At 46.2% G+C, this 12,917-nt stretch overlaps 1 protein-coding gene across 1 annotated transcript; it reads right to left on the bottom strand.

Moving 5' to 3' along the window:
- Window positions 1–446: 446 nt before the first annotated feature.
- On the bottom strand, window positions 447–8,997 carry LOC308108580 (uncharacterized protein). The gene is made up of 4 exons (XM_080461664.1): window positions 8,878–8,997; window positions 8,293–8,726; window positions 2,235–2,541; window positions 447–1,441 (listed from the first exon to the last, which is right to left on the bottom strand). The coding sequence occupies exons 3-4, from the start codon at window positions 2,512–2,514 to the stop codon at window positions 1,005–1,007; spliced, it is 717 nt and encodes a 238-aa protein (XP_080317790.1). The 5' UTR covers window positions 2,515–2,541; window positions 8,293–8,726; window positions 8,878–8,997; the 3' UTR covers window positions 447–1,004.
- Between the last annotated feature and the right edge of the window lie 3,920 nt (window positions 8,998–12,917).

The following is a 12,917-nucleotide window of genomic DNA, read 5'->3' as shown; positions in this document are numbered from 1 at the left end:
TTTGGCAATCATTTGAGATAAAATACCTCCAGAGAATTATGGGTAATCACACACGATATGTCAGGTTATTTTTGGTACGAAGAGTTATTCTACGGGGAGCAGATGGGAAGAAAATCGCTCATGTCCTCATGTTGCTAAAGTGAAACTGTTTTGCAGCAGGTCCTCGTTGTTAATCTACAACATCAATATATATATATAAAATACAAGTAATAAAAATGGGTATCAAACCTGGAGCTATAGAAAAAATGAATTTCCTGTCGTTGTCAGATTCTCATCAGAAACCCTTTCACCTGTGTAATAACACTGCGGTCAGTAACAGTCAGTAACAAGCAGGAAAACGGGTCACAACGCCGATCTCACGATGTTCTAATCAGGCCATTGTGTCGCCGCAGAGCTTAAAGAGAACATTTGGTTCATATCATGTTTGTGTTTTCTTTTTTTTTTTTATGGCTTAGTCGCTTGTTTTTGAGCACATTTCTGCCTGAAAAAAAAAAAAAAAAGTGGAGTTCCATCATCGTGACCAATGTAAACAACCAGATTTGGACTGACTACCAGCGGGTGGGTACGAAGTGCAGTAACGGCAAAGATCTAGTCCACATGGGCTCCTCGTCGTCGTGAGTCTATCGCAGGCACCACTACTCAAATATTATATCACAAGTTGTAATGTTGCTACATTGTTGTTACACCACAGTTACAGTGTTACTACACAGATAGAAAAGATAAAAACTTTTACGGTGCGAGCAGTCATTTTCTGTCTTTTTTTTTTTTTTTTTGCCCCCAAAGTAATCCAAACACTTGTTGTCCGTGGGATTGCCGGAGTCCAAAAATTAACATCCTTGTTTAAAAAAAAAAAAAAAAAAAAAAGGGATGCTGTGAAGCAGTCATGAACGTATTCCCATCCTTTACTCCTCTGTTTCGAGTGTGCACTCCATTCTTTGAACAGCTTCTTTTCCGACAGAGGCTGAGAGCAGCATCAAGCAGCGGGCGGGTCCGTTCCTCGGAGGTCATACGCAGCCGCAGTTCTTTGCCGACACGTTCTGTATCGTGTGATAGCGGCTCCTGTTGTCCAGGAAGGAAAAGTCCTTCTCGAAAGCCGTGGGCCGACAGCAGGGCCCATTGCTAACTTTGTCCTTGCGGCCCTTCTTCTGGAAGCCAGTCCGCATCATGTGCTCCATCGTCATGTCGTAGTTGTGCCGGTGGGCCGTGCACTTGCCGCTGCAGTAGCGCAGCAGCACCGTCTCGTCGCTCTCGTAGCCGAGACCCAGCTCGCTCACCGTCAGCTCCAGCTCCCTGACGGAGCAGGGCTTCGGCCGGCGGGCTCTTTTAGTCCTCCGGGCCTGGTTCTCACCGCGACGCCGGCTCTTGCTTCGCTTCCTGTCCAGCAAGGACTTGACCACGTGCTGAAGCTCGCCCTCGGTGAAGCTCTGGAACATCGCTGAGACTGACAAACAAACACAGATTATTGACACGTGACAAGGGCGTGTTTTGTCATTTATCTTTTTAGGGAAATGAAAGTGCATAATTTTTGTGTCTTCTTTTCATAAAAGTTTTTGCGTCCGACTCGACAGAAACGGCAGAAACACTGTAAATGATGTATTTAGCATGTTGGAACACTAGTGGGTGCTGTTGGTTGTTTTTGTAATGAAGCCATACACACACATGCAGCAAAGAACAATCAGCTATAAACATTAACAATGGGAGACGCCGGACATGTGTATGGACAAACGAGGAAGTTGGATACTGATTACAGCGACTGTCAACTATAAAAATGTTTTCTATGAACTGGGAGTCATAACAACCTGGAGGAAAACGTTGTTATTGTCCATCTACTGAGCATGTGCAAAACATGGGAGTGTGGGGGGCAGGAATACGTGTTTATTTCATCTCAGAGGTTGAGAGGTACTGCCGTCATACAGCTGCTCTTATCAGCAGCTGCATGACAGGAAGTGTTATGATTCTAAGGAGTCAATTTCTCTGACGAATGGCTGTCAATGGGGCATGTGAAAGGAAAAGAAAATGCAGTACATCAAGTCTGCTCGCGGTTCCAGCGCCTCTGCGGCGAGTCAGTGAGGTATGAGGTGCTAATTGACTGCAGGTTAGCGTGAGACATTGAAACTTGTTCTATAAACAACAGAGTCAGGTACGAAGTGTTCGGGCTGATCCTCGCAAAACCCCTCACATGACACTTTATCCCAGCGCGGACGTGGAGGGGAGAAAACAACAGTTTATCTTACACTCCGAGAGAAGGGAGTTCATGTCCTCCGTCGAGCGGATCCTCCGACGAAGACCACCCGCCGGCTGCGACGGGCCCCTGGATGCTCCCGAGGAGGACGGCGACGACGCTCTGGACGTGGCTTCTAGCGGCGACGACGGTTTCGATGAGAATGAAGATGCGTACAGATGTTTAGTCCGTGGTTTGAACTGTCCGATGGGGGCCATGTTTCTATTGAGGAGGGTGGACAGGGCTGCAGCACAGAGCATGAAGGCAAATGTAGCACATTTCCATAACTTCATCTTAGAACGTGGAGGAGCATTGAAACTCTGCAGGGAGATAAAGAGAGGCAAAAAGGTGCATGAGACATGTTTAAACAGCCACGCCTTCCATCACGTTAACCATTTTCTCACTCTGTCACATTAAAGCGGCAGGAGAACAACATCAAACATGTTATCTCGTCCTAACATCACATCTCTGTGAGTTTACTGTAAATCCTCTTCTCTTAACCCGGAGCTTCTTCTTTTTTTTTTTTATACAACCACTGGTTTACTTTCTCTGATTTGACTGTCAGCTCATTTTCACTCTGAGTGGGTTCATGATCCGTGAGCCCGACATCTCTCGCTGACACCAGAGTATGCAGTGTGTGTTTAAAGTTGTGTTGCTGCAGCCCCGAGGACAAAAATAAAAAAGCTTCTCATTTGCGCCGATGAGCTCTTGTAACCCGTAGCTTCACAAAACCGCCTGAAATGTACACATCATGCCCGGAATATCTGATGTGAATGAAAGCTTCTTGTCTTGATTTCTGAAGAGAAAATCAGGAAAAAAAAAAAAAAAACCTTTAAGGATTGGGAAATACATTCCTTTGTTTACTGGAGCTTCTTAACCACACCTATTTGCATTGGTATGTATAATGAGACCTCACCGATCGCGTGGGCTCGTACATCCTTTTATTGCAGTCAGCTCCTCCCTTTCAACAGATACAGTAGTGAGACTCTGTTTGGAGGACTTAGGCCGGGTGTTTTCCTCTTCTTTATTATCAAGCCGAGGGTATTCGAGAAGCTTTACGAGCTCACGTCTTTGTATTTTTCATATCATGTCACCGGTGAGCAAAACATTTCCCCAGAGCCGGAAATGGTACACTGGCAATGACTAACAGCAAATCCAGACCAGCTTCGCAAAGTGTTTTGCCAGACTGGACTCTGCAGCGCACACATGCAGGCAGGCTGCTGGACGCTTCGCAAATGTCACATTTCCTTGTCTGCTTTATTAGAGAAACAAAAACTGCAAAATTAATATTTCTGGGTAAATGTTCACAGCTCATGCGGGGGCTCCTGTAGATCACATTAAAGGTGACAGCATGTGAAAAATAACCAGAAAAGTAGGAATCTTTTTTTTGGTTTTGTTTTGTTTTAATCAACTGCTTTGATCAACTATAGGAAACGTTATACTCCATCAGAAGGTTTTTGGACGCCACAAAAGGGGAAAAATACAAAGAAGCAGCATGCATGAGTTATATAAACAGGTATAACTAGTCATGTCAACGTTTGACTCATCATTCATAATTCCATATGGGTTCCACGTGGTGAGTCGTCTCTGCACAATGAAGGGGTAGAGTCTGAAAGTCAAACATTTCAGCTAACAACCTCATTTGACACACGCTCGGGGTAAAATCAGACGTGGAACTGTGGCAATGACTCTCTGTCTGCCTATACAGAGTGTCTGATGTTTGTTTCTGACTGTTGTATTTAATCACCAGGCATGATATAGAAGCCTCACTGGAAACTTTCATTTTGTTTCTGTTGGTTCAACACCAACTCTGAACACCGGCAATCTCACCGCTCCGGCTTTGAATATGATGGATTCTTCATTTTAAAAGGACGAGTTTGTTATAATCGCAGTTTGGGATGAGGTCGATGTTTTCTTTCGCTATTAATAGGTCAGTTTGGGACAATTACTCATATTTGGAGCTGAGAGTCTCGCCCAGCAGCGATAAATCAGTGTCCTCTGCGTGTGAGCTCCGCGGCTCATCTTGATAAAACAATTACCTCGAAGGGAAAAGATGAGGCTCGCAGTGTCTCGGTTGCCGAAGCCGGACGAAGCTCGGTCATCAAACACCATTCTCACGTCCCTGAAGACGCTTTGATTGTCATAATTGCTCCACTCAGAAACACATTAGTCACATCTGCAGTCGATCGGTGCCAATAAAAGTGCCAGGGAGCATTTTGCAGCTTGTTCAAATGGACATGGATGATTAATCAGGGCAGACATTTAATATGTAGCGATGGCATCTGCAGGGCAGGACATAAATAAACACATCGCGATAGGGTAAAGAGGCGCCAGTGTTTTCTTAGCAGGCAGCGGAAAAGGCATGAATAGGTGGTCATCTTCCCGACAGGACAACTGCTGCTGTTTTCCACTTAACAGAGAGGAGCAACAACGCAGAGGATATAGCAACCCCCCCCCCCCCCCCCCCCCCGAGGACTCTGCAGCAGAAGGAAAAGCCATCCTCAAAACGCAGACATAAAAGCGCAGATGAGTTGCAAAGACAACTCAACCAGCTCCCACACATCCGCAACATGCCTGCTCCTCGCAAAGCGCCACGCCATTGATGTGCTTTGTGTGGAGATGGAGGCCCAAAACAAACGAGGGAAATCATCTATTCACGGGGAGAGAAAGAGTCAGCTGGCTCCGGGAGCCTTCATTAGTATTTTGTGTGTAGAGAGGCAGCAGGAGTGAATGCATGGTATGTGAGGAGCCGCACACCTGATGTGAGCTGTCAGCCATATGTCACCTGAACAGCTACCAACAGAGAGCGAAAACACTGCCACCAGATCATTAACATGTTCGAGGCAAGCCATGAAAGTGAAGTGCTTGGCCGAGGAATTCCCGAGTCTGTCAAAGCCATTCCTGAGACATTATGCATTCTCCAACGCGTGCAGTCGGAGCCCGACCCTGGACCATCAACCAAGCTCTTGTTGTGACTCAAAGATGGCATTATTTCAAAGGACACAATAAAATTGATGTTTCCGAGGAATAATTGGGTCAGTGGCCGTGCTGCCGCTGCTAAGCTGGCGGTAATGTAATTACAGCAGCATGGCACTCGAGTCCTTCCCTCCCTCGAGTGCCAGAAGGAGACGCTCAGCAGAATGACACAGCCTATGGAAGATGAACTGGGGATCTGTCAAAGTGGGGGATGAGGGGGCGTCTGTGGTTAACACTTGTGAACCAAGCCGTGCAGACAGGGGGGCTTTCTTGTTGGCCTTGCTTGGATCATGACCAGCATGACATGATCACAGCCAGAGGAGATCACAGAAATGAATGAAGAACGTCTTTGTGCTGGAGAAAAGCGGAAACCAACTTTCATGTCTCACCCGTCTGTTGCATTTGTTTCTATATATTCTCCTAAATACAGCCTGCTCTGTCTCGCTCGCTGTGACTCACACATACCATAAACACGCACGTACTGTGTGACGCATGCGCGGTTTGACTTTTCAGCCAAAATGTTGTGCAGAAATTGCAACAATGTCCAATCTTCCACTGTTGGCCAAGCACCAACGTCACCTCCAGGGTGCACACATGCAGCATCACATAACAGCAGATAATCCAGCTTACATAATGCTGCTGCTGCTTCTTGATTTCTAGAAATGTCCACAGGTCTGCGCACACGGAGGCTTCTACCTGCATAATATTATTTAGCGGGCTTGTGTGTTTCAGCTCTGCTCCACCCATGTGACCCGCTGCCTCTGCCTCGCTCTGAACACACCCCAGAAATACCTGCACGGGAAAGATAACAGAGGCACAACAAACAGTGGGAAAAGCACCTACTGTGTTGTCGCAAGGAAACAACGTGCTTTGTGGAGTCCTAGAAAGGCCTTGGGTAGTCTTTTCCCTCTTAAGTGAGCATCAGGAGGCCTGGGGACAGCTAGAGAGTGCTTGGGGAGGTAATAGGGACATATTCCAAAGATCAGGGCGGGATTAGCACTAATGCCTGCCGGCTTTATCTGCAGTCACGTGGGTTAACACCTGGCTGCAGTGTTGGTGGCAGAGCCCAGGCCTTGCCGTGTGTGTGTGTGTGTGTGTGTGTGTGTGTGTGTGTGTGTGTGTGTGTGTGTGTGTGTGTGTGTGTGTGTGTGTGTGTGTGTGTGTGTGTGTGTGTGTGTGTGTGTGTGTGTGTGTGTGTGTGTGTGTGTTAATCCATCAGACACCTCGAACTCGGAGGTTAGACCAGCATGCAGGCCCCACCAAGAGAGAGCACCAGAGCGCCTTCCTCTTAAGGTTGCCCTGCTCTTTTTAATGTGGCAGATGACGGTGGCAAAAACGTGGCCACTCGGATCAGGGTTGGCCAAAAGGCCGCGAAATAAAGGAGATGTTCTGTGCCAGGATTGGCTGCTCTAAATCCAGCCTCAGTTCTAATACAACTAAGAAAAAGGCTTACGTTAGACTGCGCTGGGATTTTTTCTTTGGTTGGGCGTCCACATCGGCTGGCTCGAGCTTTGTCAATCACAAACGGTCTCGTAATTAAAACAAGCCTGTTCCCTGTTAGCGCGAAAGCTGCAAAAATGGCAGTGCCACAAGTGATTATTTCTAACACACACAAATTGTAAAACATGATTTAAATATCCCTTTAATCTACTGGAAGTAGGTAAGTGGCTTAAAAAGATTCAATTTTATTTCGGAAAGCCCCCTATCATGTACCATGGATTAATACAGATTAATCCAGTGACCCAACAGCCTTGCACGACATTGCACAGATTGAACCTGTTGCTTTTCACGTGGGGCATTAATGATCCACGCAGAGATGCACATTTGACACCTGTCCCAATTCATCTGGCCTTTGAGGCGATGCACCGTGGTAACAAGACGTTTTAATAGCGTTTTTCAGCTGAAAAAGACGAGTCACCTGAGACCTGGCAGGTTGACAAAACCTGGCTTTTTGTGTGAGGGATAGGTTGTTTTCTCTGCTACTTTCTAAAGAAGAGTCGATGAGCTGCTATTCTGGCTGCTAATCTGTCCATGCCAGATCCTCTTTTAGCACAACAGCATCGCACCTAAACCCACGTTAAACATGTTGATGTTGCTGCTTCAAAAGGTTGACGGCCATCTGGCACGCGCTCAGCCCCACTTTCAAATATGACCCAGGCGAGCAAGCTCGAGCAAGTCCAGACATCTGAAATATTGTGACACTTGACATCAGAGTCAATCAGCGATTTCACCAAACTGTGAACATCTCCATTATTCATTTACGTGCCGCAAAGTACATTTTTGCAAGAAAGAAAAAAAAGAAGAATGGGTGCAGAGACGGTGAGGAGCAGTGTGTCGGTGCAGCCTCTCGCTCAGATTCTTTCATGTATGATCAGCTTCTTCACGTTATGGAAGTTGAATTTGACTTCAGGCTTAACCCCAATCAAGCCTCTTGGGGTGCAGCGAGATAGTGTATAATCTCTAGATATGATATGGGCTTAGAGCAAACGGGATCATCGCTTCAGCACACGCTCACGGTGAGAATCATCAAGTCAGCTTCTATTGAAGACGCTCTGTTGTACCGTGATTACGCAATTCCTAATTAAATGCTTTTAAAAGGTGCAACTCAGCGGGAAAGCAAACCTCAACAAGGACAGAATCGACAGGAAATTAATTTGATGTATTCACTGTGTTGTAAGATTTAGTGGCTCAACTTTCGCTAAAGGGAAACCAAAGAGAGTTTGAAGAGCAAATTGATCATGAAAATACGGACAACCACCATATTGGAGGAGTGACAGGGAAAGAAAATAAACTGGTCTGTGCAGTGAAACGTCATTCATGTACTGCATGGAAATGCTAACGATTTCCATTTCACCTCCTAAGCTTCATGGCATGCTTCTCACCCTCACTGGCAAGCGCTCTGCAAACATTTCGTGACAGGCCCCAAAAGCATTATTGCCATGCAGTTCCTGCGAGGGCCGCTTGTTGATAGAGATAATCCAACGTGTGTTTTCTGCCACTCAAGCACTTGGTGAGGCATCTCTTGTCAGCGGCACCTAACACCTTCCACATAAGCCGCCGGCTTAAACTAACAAAAGAAGATGTGGTGTCCTTACCGTTCGGCCGGCTAATCCAGACTTAGCTGCGTGGCGTCGTCTTCAGCTGACCTCCACAGGCAAGTGCTGGCTGGGTAAGTCCATCATCATCACAGGCGAGGAGTGAGGGCAGGACTCCTGCTTTTTGCCCTGAAAATCATCCCAGCTCCCTGTGCCTGCAAGTAAGGGAGGTGTCCGGACTTGATTCAGGTCCAGGGTGTCTTTTATTCTTCTATCATATTTGCACTTCCATAAAACTTGCAAAGCTTCCAAAGATGAAAATCAACATTCCTCTGAAAGTGAGCGTGCACTTCATGGCACTCAGGCTGATCCATTCAAGAAGAGGAGCCCTGAGTGTTTGGAGAAGCCCCCTGGGTTGGGATCGGGTTCAGAAAACTCCTATTATGACACATCTACAGGCAGAACGTCTGGTCCTCTCTTGCACAACCTTCAACCTAAAACAGGACAACAGAGCAGAATCAATATTGGCAGGCGGCAGGTCTGACAGATGTCCTGACTTTTACTCAATCCAGAAACTCACTTTTCCTCAAAACACTTAAAGTTCAAATGCCCACGCTGAAGGAGGGATCATGCACGTCTCCTTACCCTCTTTCCAGCAGCAGGTCTTCTCCTCGAGTCCTGTGAGGGGAGCTCTGCGGGTTGAGAAGATGAGTTAGGGTGAGGAGGGAGAGCGTGGTTACCGTAAGTGGAGCACAGAGCTTCTCTGATGCCTCTGACTGCCTCCCCCCTCAACTGTTGCTCCTCCTCCTCCATAGTTGTGCTTGTGGGCCGAGTCGGATTACTCCTGACATGATAATCTCCCTGGCTCTAACTCCAGGAGCACTAAAGGATGCTTTGGCCCCAGCAGGGGCTTACATTCACCTTCTGCCGCAGGAGAGTCTGCCATCTTAAGCAGGCAATTGGTAAAAGCCTCAATTGGGCAGATCGGAGCAGTTATTAGAGTGGCCTGCTAAGGCAAGTGTCTTTCAATCTTTTAGGGGGAATTACGACAGTTTACAAATGGTTTTAAAGCGGCTAAGACTACATTAACCCCATTTAAATAGCATTATCAGGTTTTTCATGATGATTCAATCTACAGTTGGCCCGGAGATAAAAAACCAAGGGTGTTGTTGTTAAGGATTTCACATTCACGTCTCCTTCAATACAAACTAGTAATTCAGCCCTTGAGCCTCATGTGGCGAACGAGGAGCAGATGGTTGCGCTTTTGGACGGTATCAAGCTCTCCAGACTGCAATCTAAATAAATACCCCATCGACGGAGGAAATGCGTCAGGTGTGTGGGGTCAGCGATGTATAAACAAAGGCCAACCAGTTTGAGCGGAGTGGATTGATGCACGAGGGAGGGATTGGGGAGATATACAGAGCCTCACAGGTGCCGCTTGGAAGCGTAAACCATTCGAATGAATCTACAGGTACAGATTTGGATCCAAATAGCAGCGACACCTCGGAATTGCGTCTGTAGCCGGAGACTGCGACACAAAAACTGCACTCCCCGTGGTGGAGCAATAAAGTCAGCGTCACAACAGGAAGCAAATTATTTGCTAACAAATATCCCATTCTAACAACATGACTCATTCTCATATCTCCGGGCCAATTTATACACAAATCACGCTTTGCAAAGTTCCACAAGTGAGGCGGATGTGTGGCCAAGTGCGAACTTTCGAGGAGTTAAAATTCCTGCAAGTGTTGACTGAGAGAAAAAAAAAAAAAGAAAGAGACAAAGACGGTGCTCTGTGTCAAACCAGTATATGGATTTTCTTTTGGTTGTTATCGCAGCGACACAATAGGTAGATTCCCCTGATAAGTCAAACCTTTTCATGAATCCCTTGTCAAAATAAAGAATTATAGATTTCCTAAAGGTGAAAAAAAGAAAAGGGCTATCTTAATCTTCCTCACCCTGCTTTTGTAGAGACGTTTAGCAGGTGTAAAATGATCTCGACTGGCCCCTCGGAATATTCCAAACACATTTAGTGACATATCTTTCAATTATCAGCTTGCGGCGTCCATGTAAATACGTAATGATTTCCAGTTAGATGGAGATGTCGTGTTTTTCTAGCCTTGAAGAGGAACCATCAACACAGAAACATTTCCTGACGTGGAGGAACATTTCTACTCTATGCATATTGGTCGCAGATGTGTAAAGTTTTCTTAGACCAGACCAGACCTATAAAAGTCCAACAGCTGCTAATTGCTAAATCAAGGCGGAGACAGCATGAGTTAAACACTCCATGTGTATAAAATGAAAAGTCTCACTCAACAGCGAAGATTACATTAGTCATGAAGAAAGTCTGACGACCAAGAATACACAAGAGGAAAGAAACCCGGCGCAGTGTGTTTCCAATTCTAATGTGATAGAATCCTGCAGACATCAGATCGAATCTTTTCCACCGGGCGTGGATGAGTGGAGAAACACATTTTGTTTAGGTTTGGGCCAGATTTTAAGGAAGCCCTCAATCAGTAACACTATAAACACACCATTCCAGTGAGGTGTCATTAGAAAGGCTGGGAGGAAGGCGCAAATGTTGCTACTATATGCTCGTCTTGCACAAGATGTGGTTTGATGATTGGACAAGTCGCCTTTCGCCAAATGTCATCTCAGCGAGTGGAAAGCTACTTTCGAGTGAACCAAAATCTAAACAAGTCATTTGTGAAAAAGAAGCACAGAGACAATGTGGGCTTTTTCTGGCTATTTCCTGTTGAAAGACGAGACCTTTTTTTTCCCCCCTCTGACTAAAATGGTAAGAAGGTAAATCCATCCTGGCCGAAGAACAAATATACATGCAATTTGCCGTTGTGACCAGACGGGCTGTAGAGGCCCCTCGCGCTTCAAATACATGCACGTGCAGATTTTTCCCTCTTTGAACACCTCAATATAGGTTTCTTTCAACTTCCAAATGATATACATTGTCATCTATTCACCTAAATGTCACTGAATTTACTTCCCGTGCACCTAGAGGACGGCACAAAGTGCATGCTTTGAACAGACTGGTGAACACAGCTAAATGCTGCCCCCATCTGACAATGGCTGATGACTGCATACCACCCTGTACACTACACCACACACACACACACACACACACACACACACACACACACACACACACACACACACACACACACACACACACACACACACACACACACACACACACACACACACACACACACACACACACTATTTCACTTGTAAAGAGACCATCCATCTGTTTCCTAAGCCAATGCCAGCTGACTCAGCTGAAGGCAGGGTTCACCACTGACTGGCCGTCAGTCACAGAGAGCAACACACACACACACACACACACACACACACACACACACACACACACACACACACACACACACACACACACACACACACACACACACACACACACACACACACACACACACACACACACACACACACACACACACACACACATTCATACCTAGAGGCAAGTTAGTTTCACCAATGCACGCTTGAGGAGAAGCGGAGAAAACTCACACATGTTCAGGGAGAACATGCATCTTTTCACAGAAACACTCGTGAAGAAACAACCTGGACTCCAACCAGGGACACTGAGGAAACAGAGCGAACCACAAAACCACTGCGCGGTCTTGTTAAGACACTCAGAGAGTGTTTAACCAAAATATTGTTTTTCCTTTTATTTATCACCATTATTTTTTTGATTTTGCAGTTTGAGGAACCTTCTAGTGCTGCTTTATCAAAGGAACTCTTTGGGCTTCAGCGGCATCCCTCGGCCTCGAAAGCTCCTGTTGACATCAGGCCCGAGAGGCTGACGCAGCACTCTCTGGAGGGAGGATGATACGTTCGGGTGCTCAGCCATCTTGGATTTCATTGCACTGGATTGAAATTTGCGCCTGAGCACCCACCAAACTTGGAGAGTCGCCGGCTTGATGAATGGAGTTTTCCAATGTCAGATGACACAGTGATGACTGGTTGGATGAAGTCTCCAGAGTTGTTCATGTTGTCCGTGTTCTTCACATTGATCCTCCGTGATGTTCCAAACCGGGAAACGCTCCGTGGTGGGGGAACACTGCAGCCATTTGGGGAAGACCTATGTCCTATAGAACATTCATCGTTCACGTCCAGGAGGTTCGACTTCGCCGCTGCTGCAGTCACAGTAACGTGCCAGTTTGTGGTCAGCTCCGTTATCTGTGACAAACATAAGCAATCTCAGCTTTGTTTGCATGATTCATTCAGACCGGAGGAATGTAAACTCTGCACAAAAGTCTGCCATAAAAGAGAGAGGAATGTTTACCTTTTTGTAAGCAGGTCAGGAGCTTGAGGCTGACGTAGCCTTGCTTGTCTCTCTGCGCATGTTTGGGCCGTCCTCCGTCAGCTGATTGTCTGAGAACATGTCCTCCAAGAGAGTTTGGATCAAGGAGAGCTTATCTGCACATTGGCGACCATCACGGACGTCAACTCCACAGCACAGGATTCAGTCCTATGAAACAATCTAAAAGGAGCACCGAGCTCAGTAATTTGTACATTTTGAATATTACTTCCTTACTCAGCTTGATGAGTCACGATGTCTCTTAAAGATGGCGATAACAGAATACTAAAGTCCAGTGGAAGACAGATACCCAGAAAAGCCAGTAAGGTAGTAAGTTTTTACAAATGGA

The sequence above is a fragment of the Lipophrys pholis genome (assembly GCF_963383615.2).
Source record: "Lipophrys pholis genome assembly, chromosome: 1".
NCBI classification, from domain to species: Eukaryota; Metazoa; Chordata; class Actinopteri; order Blenniiformes; family Blenniidae; genus Lipophrys; species Lipophrys pholis.
Note: the sequence above shows the minus strand (reverse complement) of the source record. Positions and strands in the feature narration are given on the sequence as shown.

What these genes read in the sequence shown, in the direction of transcription:
- LOC308108580 (XM_080461664.1), bottom strand. Translation starts at nt 2,514, where the DNA reads ATGAAGTTATGGAAATGTGCTACATTTGCCTTCATGCTCTGTGCTGCA. An exon ending in GAACTCCCTTCTCTCGGAGT is followed by an intron (nt 1,442 to 2,234) that starts GTAAGATAAACT and finishes TTTGTTTGTCAG; the next exon opens with TCTCAGCGATGTTCCAGAGC.